The sequence below is a fragment of the Scophthalmus maximus genome, chromosome 17, assembly GCF_022379125.1.
Source record: "Scophthalmus maximus strain ysfricsl-2021 chromosome 17, ASM2237912v1, whole genome shotgun sequence".
Classification (NCBI taxonomy): Eukaryota; Metazoa; Chordata; class Actinopteri; order Pleuronectiformes; family Scophthalmidae; genus Scophthalmus; species Scophthalmus maximus.
Window position 1 is genome coordinate 16,687,501 of NC_061531.1, and position 18,724 is coordinate 16,706,224.

Sequence of the window (18,724 nt, forward strand, 5' to 3'; positions counted from 1 at the left end):
GAAGAGAAGTCCGCCGACACCGTCTCGATTGTATATAAAGGTTTATTACAAAAAGACCAGCATCGATTCAAGCCCTGCAGAGCTTGGAGAGCGTCCGGCCAAAAGGACAACCCCTCCCGACTCTTCTTGGGGGGTTACATGTAGAGGCCCATTGTTGGTTTGATAAGGAACACCTGGTTTCGAATCAAGTTATGCTATGTGAGACGTGGAACTTTCAAGGCCAAGTAAAGGAGTGGTAAGGGTCCTTGAAAGACCCCTTGCATAACATTCCAAAGGAAGAGAAGTAAGCCCATATTCCCCTCTTATTCCATATATGGACAAAAAGACACAACAAAAGACAACGGTTTGCAGATTTCTCCTGCGCCCGACGGGTCCCGCTGTTGAGAAAGAGACGCGAGTCTGAGACAAAAAGCCAAGGGGGTTTTCACACCGCCGCCGAGGCGTGCCGCAGAGGACGCACACCTATTACCGCTCGAGCACAGAGCAGAATGCACGGCCCCCTATTCCGGGTGGACCGGGCCCGAGAGCCAGCTGCTATTCCCACGGTGGAGATGTGTCAGCTTTTAATGGGAATGTCAATAGAAATGCCTTTTCCCAGAGGATCTGAGGAAGATTGACACTGTTGTTCCCACTGTTGCCCCCGACAGCGGGGGGGGGGGTTCTCACACATTAACATACCAATCTCATCACAGCACCGTCCGTGTGTGTATCTCCACGCAAGACCCTGCGCACTCTTTCTCGCAGCTTACATCTCCAACCTCTCTTCTTTATCCCTCCGCCGCCGCCCCTGTCCTGCTCCTGTCACTGAAACAATTTCCCTCCAGTGCAATGACACACGACTACGACATAAATCCTCCCGCGACTGTAAAGAATGGTGAGGGGGGGGGGGGGAAGAAAAAAAGGACCCGTGAACAGTTTTCATCATTACGTACAAGTCTCCTGCTAATTCCCCGTGTCTGTAGTTCGGGCCATAACACAGTCTGCCGTTATTATGTGTTGACAGGCGCTGCTGTTTAAAGTGGCTCACCATATATAATTCATGGCCCAAACGGCCTCGCGCTCCCTTTCTTCTTTTCTGACCATCAGCACTTTCGCCCCCGTTGTAATGTTGCTGCGTGTCGGGGGCAGGCAGAAATGGGCGACTGCCAGCTGAGCTTGCACAACCCCCCACCCCGCCACGGCCCGCAGCCGCCCCAACTTTACAGTGCGCACACACTTTTGGTATCCACGCAGTCCTCACAACAAGGCAGCCACCGAATTACTTAGGTGGCCCCCGAGCTCTCACGGAGGATCGTCAAAGGAGGAAAATCCATCCATCCATCCATCGTCTACCACTTTATCCATGACCTATGGTCAATTTAGAGTCTCCTATGGACCTGACCCCATTCTGCATGTCTCTGGACTGTGGGAGGAAGCCGGAGAACCCGGAGAGAACCCGCGCACACACGGGGAGAACATGCAAACTCCACACGGAAAGGCCCCGGTTGGTTTGAACCGGGACTCCAACCCAGAACCTCCTTGCTGTGAGGTGAAAGTGCCAACCACTACACACACACACACACACACACACACACACACACAGGGCCGTAGTCGAGCCACATCTCGAGCCATCAGTATGTTGTGTGAGGACGAATCCAATAGTCCTCGCCACAAACTCAATTTTCTACTTGAGGTTTTTCCATTTTCTTGTTGTGTCTAGTGGAGGAGGATAAACACGCTGAGAGATATGTTCCCGAGGTGCATCCTCCTCTCTCCGCTCTCCGCTCTGCGCTCTGCGCCACAAAGAAACGCGGCAGCGCCGGCGTCTGCTCGCGGCCCACCGACTCGGCGGTTGAGGAGCTGCGATCAAAGCGGTGGCGAGAAGAAATACGCATCAACACTCAGCGGAGACGTGCAAAGCGATGGTGTGGGCAGTTAGGCATCAATTGCTGGGATTCATTAGACAGTGTCCAGGTCTCCTCTGAAGGTTCTTATTCTCCCACAGAGAGCTGGATTTATCTATTTATTCCTTCTTTTCACCCTTTTAGGCCGCGGCTGTGGCTCCGCGGACGCCAATGTCGGTCGGGAAATATCGGGGCGGATAGAATATATGTAGCTCTGGGGCTAAAAAAAGTCGAAGGTACATAAAAGTGTACATAAAAAAGTCAGAGGCAGACGTTAACTGTGACTCCCAAGGTGCATCTTGGCAAGCGGCGTCCAATCACTGCGCTTATGACTCGGCAGCACGAGCGGCGAGGAGTCGAGCGACGGCCGAGCGCGACACGAGCTGCATCTTAAATCTGCCCGCCTTTTAAATTCCGTGTCGCTCGTGGGTGAATTATTCAACTCGGCGCTGAACGTTTCCTCTCAACTGTGACAACAGAGTGTTTTTCTTTAATTTGTCACCGCTCCAATTCAGCCGATCCGACTGGCCTCTCCGCCATGGCAACGGCAGCAAAGGCTCATGGGTAGGATGGTGATCAAACCCTAACTGTCAGGTAAAAAAAAAAAAAAAAGCAGATAAAATGTGATTTTTCAGTAAAACAAAGTTGAAATAACTCCAACTCGTGGCCAGTACATACATACAGGCCAGCATGGCCATAGACTCCTATTGTCCATCTTTAGGCCACTTTTAGTCACTTTAGGTCCAAGTCGACTACATTTCTTCTTGTTCTAACTCTGAGGACGACATGATGTCCGCTATATCTAAATTCTGCGACGGCCTGCAAGAACATTTTAGACTTTTGAGAGTTCACGTCTTTAAAAAATGCAAGTGCTCCAGCTGCACGTAGGAAAAAAATAACTATCTTGCTCTGTGGACGGAGTCAACGGGCCTTCACTCAGCATCTCTGGTCCGACCCGCTTGCTGCTGGACTTTGATATCTCGCAAATGATTTATTAATGGCATTTTCATTCATGTTTTTTTCTCGGTGTACACCTACTTGAAGGCGTAGCGCAGGAGGAAGCTGATCTTGCCGCAGTTGTCGCCCTGTTTGCCGTCGCCCTGGTCGCCCTTGGGTCTGTAGAGCTCCGGCTTGATCTGCCCGATGCTGGTCACCTGCTCCTTCTCCTCACCGTGGAAATCCGGACTGGAGAGCTGGTGAGTCATGGGCTTGGGCCTGAACACAGACGCACGAGGGCTCGGAGGGTGAGTATTACATGGAGAGCACAGCACACACACACACACACACACACACACACACACACGGACACACACACGGATTACCAGTTGTTGACACTGCATTCGCAAAAGAGTTGGTTTTTTTTTATACCTGCACGCATTGTAGTGCTTTCAAATCAAGGCCGGTCATATGGCGATGGAGCGCCTGCAGCAAACAACCGCAACGAAACCAACTTAACGTCAGTTCCAAATAGCATAGAATTAAGTGCTTGAGAGAAATCCCCAAAATATCCGTCTCCAAAAAACAAAGCAGAAGAAAGAGATGTTGGAAGATTAAACCAAATTGGGTTCAAAATAAGGAGCCCACGATGTTTTTGCTTTTACAGACCGCGAGAGTGTTCATTAGAGGGAAACGCAAGATAAAAGGCCACATCGTCGAACCAAGATGGTCACAACAACAACCCTCTCTCATGTCATTTCAAATCATGCCCTATTGCAGTGGATTCACTTTGACGATCATTGACTGGGGGTTGGAGTTCACTCGCACGCACGCACACACACCCAGCACACTCACACACTCTGTGCTGACCTTGGGGTGACCTGCTGCTGGGAGTGAGCGTTGGGCAGGTCCTTGTTGGCGCCGCCCTCTGAGTTGGGGACGTCCGGCGACGTCGTACTCAGCTTCAGAGTTCCTAGACAAAGAAAGGACAGTCGAGAGGAGAGCCGGCCGCTACTGTGGCTCAAACGGCAAAAGGAGAGTGTGTCTCTTTCCTTTCGTGACCCAGGGGCCCGGCATCATTGATCTCATCGATTTTATTACACTGATTTAACAGCAGAAAGGACGGGGGGGGGGGTGGGGGGGGGACATCCGACTGCAATGAAGACAGCGCGCAAATATTTGACTGTGAACGGTGATAAACAACCTGCACTGGCGCCGACAGCCGGTGAACGATGAACAGCTCACCGCCCGTTGGCCCCCGAGCCCGTCGGCGAGAAAAACCTCGCTCCATTGTGAAAACTGCCTCTTGTTACAATATGTGTTGGGTGACCGTTGAGTGGAAGTGGCCGATTCCCGCCGCGCCGCCCAACGCACGCTTTCTGCGAAGCATCTCGTCGCGGTACATTAATCAACGCGCTACGTATCATTTTTATGCGAGCGCTGCAACTAATAAGGGTTCGATTCATTATTAAATCTACTCGTTCTTCCGTTGTTGACTAATTGTTTGGTCTGTGAAACGCCATAAGAACGAAACGTGCCAGTGAATGCAGGTGGACATTTTCCTTGAGCTCAACGCGGTATAGTAAAATGTCTAGTTTTGTCCAAAATATTAATGTCATGTAAGACCAAGAAAAGCAGCCGATTCTCTCAGAGGAGCTGGACGGGTCAAATCGTTGGCAATTGCTTGGAATAATATCAAATTGTTGCGGATTAACTTCATGTCCAACCAGCTAATGCAGCTCATATCTGAGTGTGTATTCCTCATTTTTCAAGATTAAATCAAATGACTGTGAGTGCAATGTGGAACGAAACAGAATTATAGGCCAACTCCGCAGCTTTGGAGAGCTTTTCGAGCTCACTGTCACGGGGGGGGGGGGGCACGTTTGCCGTTTGGTTCAGTCTCACCAGCAAAACAAATTGTGAAGAAAGGTGAAAACATTGAGCAGCTAAAAAAAGTCACATTCTCCGATGCAAAGCCACAACGCTGGCCAGACGTCTCCTGGCTGCAGACGTGCAACAACCCCGTAAGGCGATCATGCTTCGTATCGCTGTGTGTGTGTGTGTGTGTGTGTGTGTGTGGGTGTGTGCGTTAGCTGCACCGCACTGCCAAAAGTTCATTAATGCAGCTTTAAGGCACAAACAAATGAGTCCTTTAATGGAAATGTGGGCAGTATTTGTTTTAACTAAAAACGTTTTTCTCTTGACTAGGCCAGTGAGAAGAAAAAAGTTACAGTGCTTGATTGTGGCCCTGATGAAAGAAAGCACATTTATATGTAGAATAACGGTCAGCATTATTAACCGTGGCGCAGCACAGATAAACAATTTTACTGTATGTAGTTAAATGTATTAAACTCAGCTTTGTGAGTGTATTAAAAAGCGAAGTTATGGGCCGAAGCTTAACATTACTCCGAGAGTCAGACTGGGATTAACGGTGTCTAACGTCTGCGGGCTCCTTGTCCTTTCTCACCAGCATTGTTGGGGTAGGAGTCCATGTCCAGGTAGGAATGCTCCTGGGTCTCCTGCGGGCCCCCGGCCACGCTTCCGACCTCGCCCCTCTCCAGCCCCACCAGGTCAGAGAAGTGCGGGTGGTGCTGGCCCTGCTGGCCCAGGGTCGGGTAGAGCGAGGACGAGGAGTGGCCCTCCTTCCGCTGCAGCAGCGGGGGCAAGAGCGACGCCCCGCCGGGGCCGCCCAGGCTGCCGACGCCGGCGCTTCCGGGCAGCAGCCCCGACGTCAGGCTCAGGCCTCCGCCCTCCTTGTCCCGCCACGGCAGCCAGCAGAGCTTCCATGAGACGAAGAGGGAGACGGAGAGGAGGACGATGCCACAGAACGTCACGATGACCGACAGCAGGCTGACAGAGATCTCTACAGACGGCCGGGGGGGGGGGGGGGGGGGGGGGGGCAGGTAGAGAAAGAGCTTCAGTAACATGCCTTCATTCACACAGACAGAAGAACGTCTCAGAGGGATCGTCAAACCTTCAATTAATCCTGAACGGGGAATAGAATGTATGCGCCGAATATCTAGAGAATCCATTTCATTAGGAGTCGCGACGTCAGGCTCAAATCCACAAATGTGAAACCTGTGGTCAGTAAGATCATCTCAGGAACACAGAGCCAATGCCGCCGCCGCCGCCGCCGAGTACGTGTCCTGTATTTACACATTCACAGCATTATGCGGAGCATATGCCCAACAAATCAAGTGCGAACCGCGCGGCCGCACCACCACAACAGCCACGTCTACAGATCGCACGCTGTGGCGCCGGAGACGGGAGCTGCAGTGGTGGTATGAGCTGATATGCAACCAGCCCCTGTAGCTCTGCTCACATAGCCCACATTTAAATCCGGAGTTTAAATGGGGGGGGGGGGGGGGGGGGGGGGGGGGGGGGGGGGCAAGCGTTGATGGAGGGGGATATTATTAGGGGATGAGAGGAGGAGAGGATGGGGACACAAAACACCAACACCCCTACGGAGATGTCTCTGTTCATTTTCCTCATGCTTATGAGCTGTTTAATCTGTGACGGCTCAAGGATTGTGTCGAGGTGGGGTGGAGGTGGGGTGGAGGTGGGGGGGGGGGGGGGGGCGGGCGAGTGGCGGCTGCTGATGTGCGGGTGGGGATGTGGGTGTTTGCGAGGGTGGAGTATGACTCATCCGAATGGGGAAAAAAAGAAAAAGTAGGCTACTGGAGGAAAAAGCGCCGTTTCAGCACCCGACCGCCGGACAGCTCCGTCAAAGTGAGGAGGAATGAAGGAGCGTCGACATCAGACTCCAGAGCTCGGGGAAACTTTTGTGTGGTCTCTCTCTGCGGTGTGAAATGGCACGCCGGCGTGTGATACACGCATTCACGGATTAGGTCGTGAATTCGTAAATGCCCTATAAATACCCCACGGACACTTATAAATAAAAGGATTAAATTAGACAAAGACTATCGTTATTCTGAACCGTCTGATGTCTGCTCTTATAAATAGCATCTGATGGGTGTGTAGAAAAAAATTAAATAAATAAAAAGTCAAAAACTGACCAATCTTATCAGTCAGGGAACTATGTAGGCACACGGCCCTGAACATGAATATTCACGCAGATTCCGTTGACTCCAGTTCCTAGAGTCCTTATGGGCCCGACAAAGACATGGACACTTTTGTTAAATCAAGGGAATGAAGTTATATGCAGAACAGAAAGGAACACGAAGACAGCAGCAGTCAATCCTCCAGCCCCGCGGTTCATCCTCCGGAATTTCGGTTCACTTCCGTCATCATCACGTGGCCCCTCCCCTCTCTTTCTCCTCCTCTCTCTCCTCTACATAACCCTCCTCGAACACCCTCCTCGTTCCTCGCTGCCATTCCTTCGCCCAGGCTGTCCGCCTCTGCCCGCTCCGACTTTATTCCTCTCCCCCACGACTGTGCCTTTGTTTGTCACCCCCCCCCCCCACACTCTCGTCCGTCTCCCCCGCTCCTCTGCCTCTCCTTCCTCACTCCCTCTCTCTCTCTCTCTCTCGTGTGAATTATTCATCAGTCTGTGTATGTCATTAATCAGCACTTGTTCAAAAGATATGATGGGGCGGGGGGGGGCAAGGTGGGGGATGGGCGAAGGGGACATTGATCCGTCGCGGTGGTGAACGAGAAGGGGTAGGGGACGTGAGCAACAAGAGAGAGGGAAAGGGGCGAGGCGAGAGCGAGGCAAGACAGTATGTGACGATGGAAACTCGAGAGACAGGAGGAGGGAAAAGTGATGGAGTGGAAGGAGAGGAAAAGAGGGCAAAGACGGCAGAGCTGGGGGGAAAAGACAATCAGGGGAAAGAGGACAGTGGTGATGAAGCAGAATAGGAGGCAAGGAAAAAAAAGGCCGATCCAAACCGCAGAATGGCCAGCAGGGCCGGGCAGAGACAGAGAAGGAGGGTGGAAAATAGATTGCTGCACATGTGGGAACGGACATATAAGCTGACTGGGTTCATTCCCCCTTCTTGTTTCCCCCAGAGGTGGAGGAGGGAGGAGGGATGGAGGAGACCGATACAGTCCATCCAACTGCCACAGCACGTGTGAACGGCCTGACAGTGATTTAGAGCGAAACATAAAGAGGGGAGGGTTGTGAGGATGAGAAAGGTTAATGTATTGATCCGGAGGGGGTAAAACACAGCGAGGAGGCCGAGGGAGTCGGTTGTTGTGCGGTTGGCAGATGGGGGGGGGGGGGGGGGGGGGGTGGTTGCCGCGATAAGACGCGGCTGTGATCAAACGTGCGCGGGGACTGTCGGGAGGCCGGAGCACTCTCCTCCATTTGTCTCTCTCTCTCCGGGGCAGACGCTGCGCCGTATTTCCCGAGCACTGATCCGGCCGCAGATCCATTGCTAGTCGGCGAAGAATAAAGAGCGAGTCAGCGGGAGCGTAGGTGGGCGGTGGGGACGGAGGGGCCGCCGAAGTGCACCGCGGAGAGGGGCCGGCACGCCCTGTCAATCAGCGGCTAGATGCAAAGGCCCAGTGGGAGTCGTGCGTCGCTCCGCACATCAAAACACATCTCTGACAGCTTCTCGGCAGGCCGCGGGGTCCTGGGAGGGCTCTCGGAGGCTTCCGTCGGCAAACACCGGGGGGGGGGGGGGGGGGGGGTGGAGAAATCACAGCTGGTGAGCGAGGGGGGACGCGGACGCCTCGAACAGAGCCGTTCCAAATCTCCAGAGGCAACACGCAGCCAATCCAGGCTAATCTACGCTGAGCCACAGATATCCTGCGCTAATCTGCACAACGGCGCCTTGCCTTTCCAAATGCTTCAGTGAGAGACCCACACAATACTCTGCATCCACAACGCAGCATGATCCATCTGCACAGTTTGGTAAAAAAAAAGGAGAAAAAAAGAAACTATATGTGTGTGTGTGTGTAACCCAGCTCTGAGATAACAATCTCTAGAATTCTACCGAGACTCTTTTGGGGCTCGTAAAAGAAATGGGAGGGACTGGTACCGATGCCATTTCAATCTAACAGATGAATATTTCATGGGCTGTTGTTCCGAGTGCACAGTTCCTCTAAGCATCTTTAAACGTGAGCTCGCTCCTTGGACATACCTGAAAGTCGGGCATGCACTCATGTTGCGTTATCCGCAAGAGACGTGGCGACAAATGTTCCGTCGGGTTTTTTTGCGTGAGCGTTGCTGAACGCTAATCGTTTTGCCGTTGAAGGAAAAAAGGCCCGATTCAGAGTCGGACCATCATGGGGGAAAAAAATCCCGCATGTTAACGCACAACCGCGGAGTTACAGTGAGAGCCCAAAATCTCTTTGAATCAACGATTCACCCCCTGCAGGCGTGAGAGACGTGGTTTCCTCTCTCGCAGAGCAGCCTATTCGGCGGGAGACGTGTTCGACGTGTCTCGACGCGTCTTCCGCTGCGCAAGCGCACGTTCGAACGCGCCATGACATGAGTCAAGCTGACCACGGCCTGTTGTTTCTGTGCGAAGGAGGAAACTGCATTTTAAGTGTAGTGTCTTTTTGTCAATATGTGCAATGTGAGTAGCACATGTGGCTCACATTATCTTCTACGTCTCACATGGCATATCTTGATTCGAACCAGATGTTCCTACTCAAGCCAACGATGGGCCTATAAATGTAACCCCCAAGAAGAGTCGGGAGGGTTGTCCTTTTGGCCGGACACTCTCCACGTTCTGCAGTGCCTGTAATCGATGCTGGTCTTTTTGTAATAAACTCTATATACAATCAAGACGGTGTCGGCGGACTTCTCTTCAATACCTCTTCACATCATCGCTACTTAGTATACGACATAAGTCTGCGGGAGAGGACGTTGCCCTTTGACACCAGGACGGGGCAGGTGTTTCCGACCTTGCAAACTGTTGAACAACGGTGTATGTTTCACGACATATCTTGCACGAGCAGCTCCAGGCGCGCGTGCGAGTTACCTGTGTCCAGCTGTCTGTTGCGGCCTCTCAGCATGTAGCTGAACTCCTGGCAGCGTTCGCTCTGGCTGTAGCCCCGCGGGGAGTTGAAGCACAGCTCCTCCACCAGCACCAGCGCCTTCTTACACAGGTCTTCATCCCAGTCCCCCGACATCCTCCAATCCGCATCGCACTCTCACCAGCAGTCGGCCAACGACGGCGCAGCCCACGCCGCCCTCACCTCACCGGACGGCACTCGGGTGAGCGGAGAGTTGGCCCGTCCACCTTTTTGCAAGGCGTGAACTGAGAGGGGCGGCGGCGGCGGCGGCGGGGGGAGCTGAGGAGGGGGGGCGATGCAGGGGCCCTGCGGAGGGGGCGTCCTGGGCGTGTTCACGGAGACCAGACGGACGTGCCCATGTACGACCGAGCGACACCCGCCCCTCTCTCTTTCCCTGAAACAGATAAAGGGAGGAGGGAAACTGGCAAGTGTGAGCGTAAGAACAAAAAAAGTGAACAAATCAAGTGTTTGGCAGAATGGTCACCTTCCCCATTAAAGTGTGGACGCCGATGCCAAAACCATCGCTGTGTCCCTGAAAGATCATTGGCTTCAGTGCTACATAATATTGCCTTAGCATACACTATGAAGAGCGACACGTCTACGGGACGCGACTGGCATCGAGTGCAAGGTGAGAGCAGTTGATCTAGTTGCGGACGTTGTCTAAATGCTTTGTATCCTGATGTGCGGGGATAAAGAGTCAGCGAGGCGTTTGCTGAGATGGTAAAAGGTTCATTTCACACAAATTATGGGAAAACTGTTTTCCAGCTGGCCACTTGATGAATGTGAATTAAAGGTGACATAGGTTTTATGCAGAAATCACATTTTCAGTGTTTGGGCACATGAATGGGTGAATCTGTGGAGCCTGCCGGCCCACAAACTGAAAACAAAGACCACCCTGTTGTTTTTGTTGTGAGCTGGCTGCACCTCTGAACAACTGCTTCCGATTTCTCTCCCACTGTGATGTCACAGTTGGGCTCTTTCGGAGGTCACCCCGCCTGCAACCCGAGAAGCTCCACTTGTCCGGTGGAGGCGGTGTGACATTTCACACGCTGTTTGCAAACAAAAGTTGAGCAAGCACGACAGGCTGGGGCCAGCTGGCCAATCACAGCAGACCGGGGTTTATCGGGGAGGGGGCGGGGCTAAAAGAAATCCAGGCGTTTCAGGCAGAGGGTGAAAGGAGGAGCTGCAGGCATGGGGCAGTATGAGAACACTGATGCCTTTTCTGAACATCCAAACATGTTCACCTGTTCAAGTGGTCACCCAAATTAAAAGGATGAACCTGAATATGAGCGGACCATGTCACCTTTAAATAAAATACTTCCTGAATAGAACTGTTGACAACAATGGCGGTCTTATGGCGGATCATCTGGAATAACAGGACCTTGCCTGACACATTGAGGGAAAGGCACTTGGGCAAACAAGAACCAAGCCGGACGAACCAAGCCGATGACTTAATGAGCCTCAAATTACCCCTCGAGGTACAAACAAAGTATAACGAATCGAAGCGCATTTAGAGCTGCGTGGCGCGGCACAGCTGTGCACAGTTGTGTATTGATTCCTCGTGGCGTTCCAGAAACAAACCTACCTAAAAACACATTACACCCACTTAATAATTCAGTATCACAATTTATAAATGGGCCGACAACATCTTATAAAGCCTCAATTTCACCCGTCTAATACTTGGCCACACTAACTCAACGCAGCCCCGTTGTCAGCGCTCTCCTGCGGACGCAGAGATGATTTCGGTTTCATCCTGAAACTTCAAGGAAGCAAAACACTCTTTACCCTAATTTAGATCCTTTTTGTTTGTTTTTTTTAGCTCTCCTGTGTTGTGCCTCTAAAACACAATGTCGAGCTGCACTTTTCTTCGCGATGCTTGATTTTCTTTTTTTTTCTTTTTTTTTAAATGGGAAACCAAATCCACAAAAAAATGCCAAGATTAGAATAACAAGATTAAGTCTCTCGGATGAAAGCGGCCGCCACAGAGTCGGCCCCACATTTCAATTTAAACTGTAGAAGGAGAATACAAAAAAAGACCAACCTAAATCAAAGCATCGCATTGGCTTTAATAATGTCGTGAAGCCAAGGTTTGTGTGTCTTTACCTTTATTGAGCTTGACTGTCGAGGTTCTGGGCCATGGCGAATTTGCAAACCGCGAGCGACTCCCTACATGCACAAGTTTTTCTTCGCAAATATCTGTCTCCGAGGAACGGGGGAGCTATGCCTGCAGTGCGTGCACGACCTTTAGCTCGTTATTTTCCCAATGCCTCCAAGACCAGATCACGTAGCTCCGACAGGAACCCGGCGGAACTCATCCAACACACACGGGCGAGGATGGGAAGTCGCCGTCGGATTTGCGGACACTCTCTTTTTACATCACCTGGAAAGGAAGAAAGAAAAAATAGAATCAATCAATCAATGAGATGCACCAAGACAAGTGCAGCAGAGACGAAGAACAGCAAGAAACACAGATGGACGCGAACGTTTCTGAGGGCTGGATGAGAGATAAAATTAGCTGCATTAAGTCTGACTGTCTGTCCCTTCATCCGAGAGGAACTAGACTTCTTACGTCTTCATTTTTGAACTCATTCTGTCTAAATAAAAGCGGGTCAATGCCCAAACTCCAGTTTCTCACAGTCTTTGCGAGGCTCCGGGGACTTTGACTGAGGTGAGTCACATGCAAAGTGGAGTCTAATAATACTGATAGGATGCAAAGAAGACAAAAATATATATATATATTAAATATACGTGTTGCAGGAAGTGTTGCACAAGCAACCCGGTCTGGTTTGAACATAAATCACTGGCAAAACAACGTTCACGGTGAGAGGTCAGCTCACTCTCCCGCCGAGATGTTTTGTCCTTGTGGAGCGACGGACCGATAGCTCAGGCGAGGTGCCTCGTCCGACAGGGAGAGGACTATTGATCATTTGATGTATGTTGCGCCGTGAAACGTCAGTGTCAGTCTTTTGAGCGTTGAGTGGTACCTCCCTGGCAATGTCCCGCCTATGTGTCCATCCGTCTCCCGGGCCGTTGATCAATCACCACATTAGGCAAAGACATATTTCACTCCCAAACCAGATCCGACACGAGAAATACTAACCCGCGCCCCTTTTTTTTTTTCAGTTTTCTGTCTCTGTATGCTGAAGGCAGAAACACACCTCTCGCTCCGTCTCTGTTTCCTGTGAGAAACTGATTCTGACACTGGCATCGTGTCAGTCTGAAGTGAACTCGGATAGTGCGGAGTCCATTCATCTGTCCATCGCAACATCGCCCTGTTGCAGAATCTTAATCCCCCGAATTAGCGGATCAAAAGCCCCCCCCCCACCCCGTCCTTCACTCTCTCCCATTAAGATACTAAATCTGTCTGAGTGACTTTAAAACCCAGCATATCTCAATCTGAACAATGGTTGTCTGGCACAAAACTGGCCGCCTCAAATGCCAGCGACAGCATCTGACGGAAGGAATGGACGGGAGAGACGGAGGGGGAGGAAGAGGGAGACGGAGAGGGAGAGGGAGGGAGAGGAGAGATGCTGACGTTAAATTGGTGGCGAGACAGATAAAGAGGGAGGGAAAGAAATTAGAGTACAGACGGGCCGGGGGGGGGGGCGGTAGGGGGAAGAGAAAGGCTGGTGGCGATGGTGACGCAGCAACAACGGTGATCCAGGGGTTTGAGGACGCTAAATATTTACAGAGGCTGGTTATTGACCGATTAATACGTCTCCAGACACGTGATGGCGAATGGTTCCGCTCAGGACGGCGTCGTGCCCGGGAACACACATTCCAAGTGCACTTGTGGAGAGCAAAACACTGAACCTGCCACAGACGCTCCATTGACTGGCTGCTCCGCCTGGGATCAATACTCCCGGGCGAAGTAATGCGCCGCAACACCGACCACTCGCACCAGTAAGGTCACTGTCCGACTGGGCGGATGGGACGGGGGCCTGCATGCAAGGTCACCGTCCTAGTTGCACTATATGGCGTGTTAAGGGGAATAAGTGACACGCGGCAGCCGGTAAGAGAGAAGCCGCTCAGTCAGGTCGTGAGCTAAATGTGTCGAAAGACGAAAAAACACCAGAAACAAGGAGTGGATACACACTTGAATCTGAGGGAATACGAGGGTCAGAGAGAGGCTGCGAGTTCAACCCCCCGCGCAGGTGTCCTTGAGCCGGACACCGAGCCCCCGGCCGGCCCCTCCTCTCAATCACTTAAGTGCATCGGCTTGAACGTCTAATTTTGAACGTTGCGTCCCCAATCTAGCGTGCAGGCGATAAAGCAGATGAGGCGTTCATGTTTGTTCTCTCCGTTATGATGAAGGGATCTCTTTTTTGTGTGTGTTTGCACAGAGGCAGGGAGAATAAAATCCCCCCCCCCCCCCAAAAAAAAAAAATCCAATACAAGTTAGAGTGAGGGAAGCACAATCCAAGTGCTCCTATTTCTTATTGCCGGGGCGTACAACAATAAATATGTATCTCATAGAGAATGCACTCCCTCTCTTTTTTTTTGGAAGGGGGGGGGGTTGTTTTTTTGGGGGGGCTCAACATTCCTCATACAAGAATTCCAGCGGTTTTTTCCCTTGCCCAGAATTTCCTGCCCCCAAAAAATAAAATAAGATAAAATAAAATATGTGCACAAACAAACGAAGAATCCTCGAGCAGGGCGAATGTGAATTTGACAAAAAGCCCCGCGGGCGGGTTTTGTCCAGTCACAAGGCTCGTGTTAGAGAGCGCGCGCCTGGAAATCTGAAATCAGTCCGGGGAATCTGTCTCTGGGGGATGAATCACGCACCTCAGCCGGGTTCGGGAATTACAGTGATAAGGCGTTCTTTTCTTTTTGAAATGCCGCTGTCTGCCGAGCGAGAAGATGCTCACCACAACCCTGTGATCTATTGCAACCCCATATCATCATCATCATCATCATCATCATCATCATCATCATCATCATCGCGGCCTCCAATGCGTATAGTCAAATTGTTTACGAACACTTTCATAATTACAAAATGGTAACGGAGAACAGTCAGACCCTTTTTGTGCGTGTGTGTGTGTGCGAGCGTAATGCTTCTGTCGACAAAGGAGACTAATCCATTGGATACACCTAATAGGATGTTTCAGTCGCATCTCATTGAACCTGCTTTCAAGTCCCCTTATCTGCCGCCACGCTCTTTCTTTTGTTTCCATGTGTACCTGGAAGTCATCTTTAATTGAACCTCTCATCCTTGCTCTGAATGTGTTTTTCTTTCTTTCCTAGTTTCGAGGTTTTCCAATGTGCCTAAGTGTTTAAGCGAATTTCACACTTCCCGTGTGCTGTGCTTTCATGCGTCGCCATTATTCACAATATTCCTCCGCAGACAGGCGACTTGGCCCCGGCGACCCGCTCCTCTCTGTTCCAGACTTTGATGCTGTCCGCTCTGCCTGTGCCCCGCTGGGCCGCGTCATGTTGTGGACCACCTCGGATCGATGTACCCATGTACCCCTTAGATCATTCGCCATTTGCCGGGGCGATCAACCCGACTCGTGGAGGTCATGACCTCTCCTCCGCCGGCGCTGGCACATCCTCCCGTTTTGTTTCGCATCACTTCCTTTCGGGGGGCCACGGCCACGTCTGCCTGACAGGGTGCTATCATCGCTCGGCGCTGCTCGTTCGCCTGTGACGGATTGATGCACGGGGCTAAACAGAGAAAGGGCTACTACGGCCCGTCGTTCTGGTTACTCCACTGGAGCAGTACAGCGTTTCTGCCCGGGACAGAGACGCCGGCGTATGAGGCCAAGATTGAACGTGGGGGATATTAATGTCTATTGACTAGAGGTAATAGCTTTGCTGGGCCTCAGCCTCGAGGTTGTTCCAATTTAGCGTGTCCTATAATAGCTCCTGGACACCCTTTCAGCAAATAAATAACACAAGGTAGAAGAGAAGGGGGGTGGGGGCCGTTATGTCTGTTCAAGACCATATATCTCGATAAACATGCAATCAAACATCGGCTCACTTCACACCAGCGGCGACCGTCTTCCTTTTATCTCCAACCTATTTCTATCGCACATTCACACATGTCGGAAGGTGTGCCACTCAGTGCTCTCACAGATTTCCGCCACGCCGGGCCTGTTGGCGCTGCGAGTGTCTAAATTATCTATAAAATGAGACAGGAAACGGAGAGCGAGTGGCCAGGGGAGAACCCTGAGACACCGGTGCTGCTCTTTCCCGTCTCCTGCACAGCCAGTGGAGCTGGGACCTATTTAGAGACAGGGGAGTGTGATATCACACACACACACACACACACACACACACACACACACACACAGAGAGAGACAGACAACGGCCGCCCTCACTTCATTTTTCACCTATCACAGACACTGTCGGTGAGTCAGTGTGTCTCAGTGGGTTGGGGTTTTTTTGGACCAATTGCATAAATATGGTCTCTCTGTGGTGGGTAGCCAAAGGGACTGTGCCTTTGATGGTTCTGGGGGGAGTGGGATGGGATGGGATGGGATGGGGTGGGGTGGGGTGTGGGTGGCGCGGGGATTACGCACGTCTTACGCACGCCAACCTGTCGTCTGTGTGTTTCGTGCGTGCTCGTGCGCGCACCTCCACTGTCTGTTCGGCTAATATCTGATCGCGTTTGCCGGGGGGGGTGAAGAAAAGAAAAAAGGAAAAGTTAAATCATCATCGGTGAGGAAAGCTGCCGTTGATACACTGTGTAGACACGAGCCCGTTACTGTATCCGTTACATGGGCTGGTGCACCCCGACCCATCCGTGTATATAGGCTGCCTGCCTCCTCACAACATGCATCCCACTATATATATATATATATATATATATATATATATATATATATATATAGTGGGATGCATATATATATATATATATATATATGCTCGGAACACGTTACCCACCGATGGCAGGATGCAAACAATAATTGTTAAAAGGCAGCGAGACGCACAAATAACACACATGAAATATTGATGGAAAACAGACTCAGGCTGCGAGATTTAGGGCACAGGATTCGTGCAGAGCCCTGGTTTGCGGGATGCAGGATCGGAGGAGGCATCTCGATGCGAATAAAAAACGCACACATCGAGGATGCTCGGGTACACACACACACACACACACACACACACACAGGAGGAGGAGAAGAAGAAGAAGAAGAGGAAGGGCAATGTCTATCTTACCTTGGCGTTGCAGAAGCCACCGCCTCCCTCCCTCTCTGTCTGTCCAATGTCCCGATTTACGAGCCTCTCCGCTGTTTTAGTCAGATGCGACGCTTGTAAAGGGGCATTCCGCCCTCTTTCTCTTTCTCTCTGCCCCTCTCTCCCTCTCTCTCTCTCTCCCTCTCTCTCTCTCTCCCTCTCTCTCTCTCTCTCTCTCTCTCTCTCTCTCTCTCTCTCTCTCCCTCCCTCTCTCCGAGACGCACAGAGCAATGAGCCCCGCAACCGGGATTTGTAGACTGAGAGGGAGAAATGAACAATATCTCTCCCCTCCCCTCTTTTCCCTCCCGTTTCCCGTGTTCCTCTCTTATATCCCCCCCCCCCTCCTTGTGTTTTTTCCAGCTCTCTATTTCACTATCCCCTCTCTCTCTCTCCCTCTCTCCCTCTCTCTCTCTCTCTCTCTCTCTCTCTTGCTCACTCTTCTATTTTTCCTCCCTGTGCTCTGAATACTAATACACTGGCTTCTCTCTCTCTGCCTCCACAGCCCGGCCAGTGCTAAAGACATACTGATGTATGTGGAGCATGCAGAGGGGAGGGTGTGTGTGTGTGTGTGTGTGTGTGTGTGTGTGTGTGTGTGTGTGTGTGTGTGTGAGGGGTGCAGGGGGGAGATCAGGGGATGGCGGAGTGGAGGGTAATGGCCATTCTCAGCCTGGAGGGTGGGTGAGAAGGGCCCCCGGATTTTGTTTGGTCTTATTAGAGCTTTGATTAGATTAATGATACTCCTGAAGGTGCCCCCCCCCCCCCCCCAACAAAGGGCCTCCATTCCATCTCTGCTCCCCACTGCTTGACATCCAAGGCGGCACCTCCTCTTCTCCTCCTCTCACCTCCTCCCGTCCCCGGGATGGCTACTGTCCCCCCGGAGACGTGGTGGGGCTATGTGGTTTGGAGGTGTGTAAGGTGTGTATGGGTTGGGGGGGCAACATAAAATGTTGCTCCTTTTTTTTACAGTAGCCATCCCGGGGACGGGAGGAGGTGAGAGGAGGAGAAGACGAGGTGCTGCCTCGGATGTCAAGCAGTGGGGAGCAGAGATGGAATGGAGGCCCTTTGTTGTTTGGCTGTCGGCCAAAAAAGGACATGGCTCTTAGCCTGTGTGTGTGTGTGTGTGTGTGTGTGTGTGTGTGTGTGTGTGTGTGTTTGTGTGTGTGCCCGCGCACCATGGAAACCTGGAGGAGAAAAGCAGCAGAGAGGTATACAGAGTACAGAGGCCATGATCTAGTTAGAATGAGACACAGTCTTATTGGAGTCATGATTAGATTATGATATTCCTGCAGGCGTCATATAAGCGAGAGAGGGCGCACATGAAAGTGTTTCTCTGTTTTATGGCAACATCACCAGGTGGATAATGAGGACCGTGAGCGTGCGCGTCGGAGAACAGGTCTGGACAGTGCATCGAGGTGGCTGTTTCTCCCCTCTCCCCTCTCCCCTCTCCCTTCGTGTCCCCAACAAGGTGTTGCCTACATTCAGTCCATGGGTGTTAGCGAAGCCCGACAAAAGAACAATCCATCTAGCCGGTAAAATGATTCCGTTGCGTCACACACGCGTCAGTCCATGTCTGAGCTTTGACGTGAGATGATGCTGTCAGTACATGTGTGTTTTGAAAACTAGCTACCAGCTAGTTTGCACGAATAGCATTGTCAGCCAAGCAGAGCCGTGCAAAAATGAGGTGAGAAAAACATGATAACATGTCAGTGTCATATTTGGGATAATATTCATTCATTCAACAAAAAATCGACTCTATCAGCCAAGATAATGGGACGGTCTCAATGGGGCCTAATCCTTCGGGT

General features: G+C 51.5%; 1 protein-coding gene across 1 annotated transcript in view; it reads right to left on the reverse strand.

Moving 5' to 3' along the window:
* syt3 (synaptotagmin III) overlaps nucleotides 1-17,205 on the reverse strand; it is a 32,864-nt gene extending 15,659 nt beyond the window's left edge. The window contains exons 1-6 of the mRNA XM_035616354.2: nucleotides 16,905-17,205; nucleotides 11,847-12,123; nucleotides 9,710-10,137; nucleotides 5,287-5,682; nucleotides 3,690-3,792; nucleotides 2,922-3,098 (exon numbers count right to left, since the gene is read on the reverse strand). Coding sequence (XP_035472247.1) covers nucleotides 2,922-3,098; nucleotides 3,690-3,792; nucleotides 5,287-5,682; nucleotides 9,710-9,860 — 827 coding nt within the window. The 5' untranslated portion in view covers nucleotides 9,861-10,137; nucleotides 11,847-12,123; nucleotides 16,905-17,205. The remainder of the gene's footprint in view (nucleotides 1-2,921; nucleotides 3,099-3,689; nucleotides 3,793-5,286; nucleotides 5,683-9,709; nucleotides 10,138-11,846; nucleotides 12,124-16,904) is intronic.
* Between the last annotated feature and the right edge of the window lie 1,519 nt (nucleotides 17,206-18,724).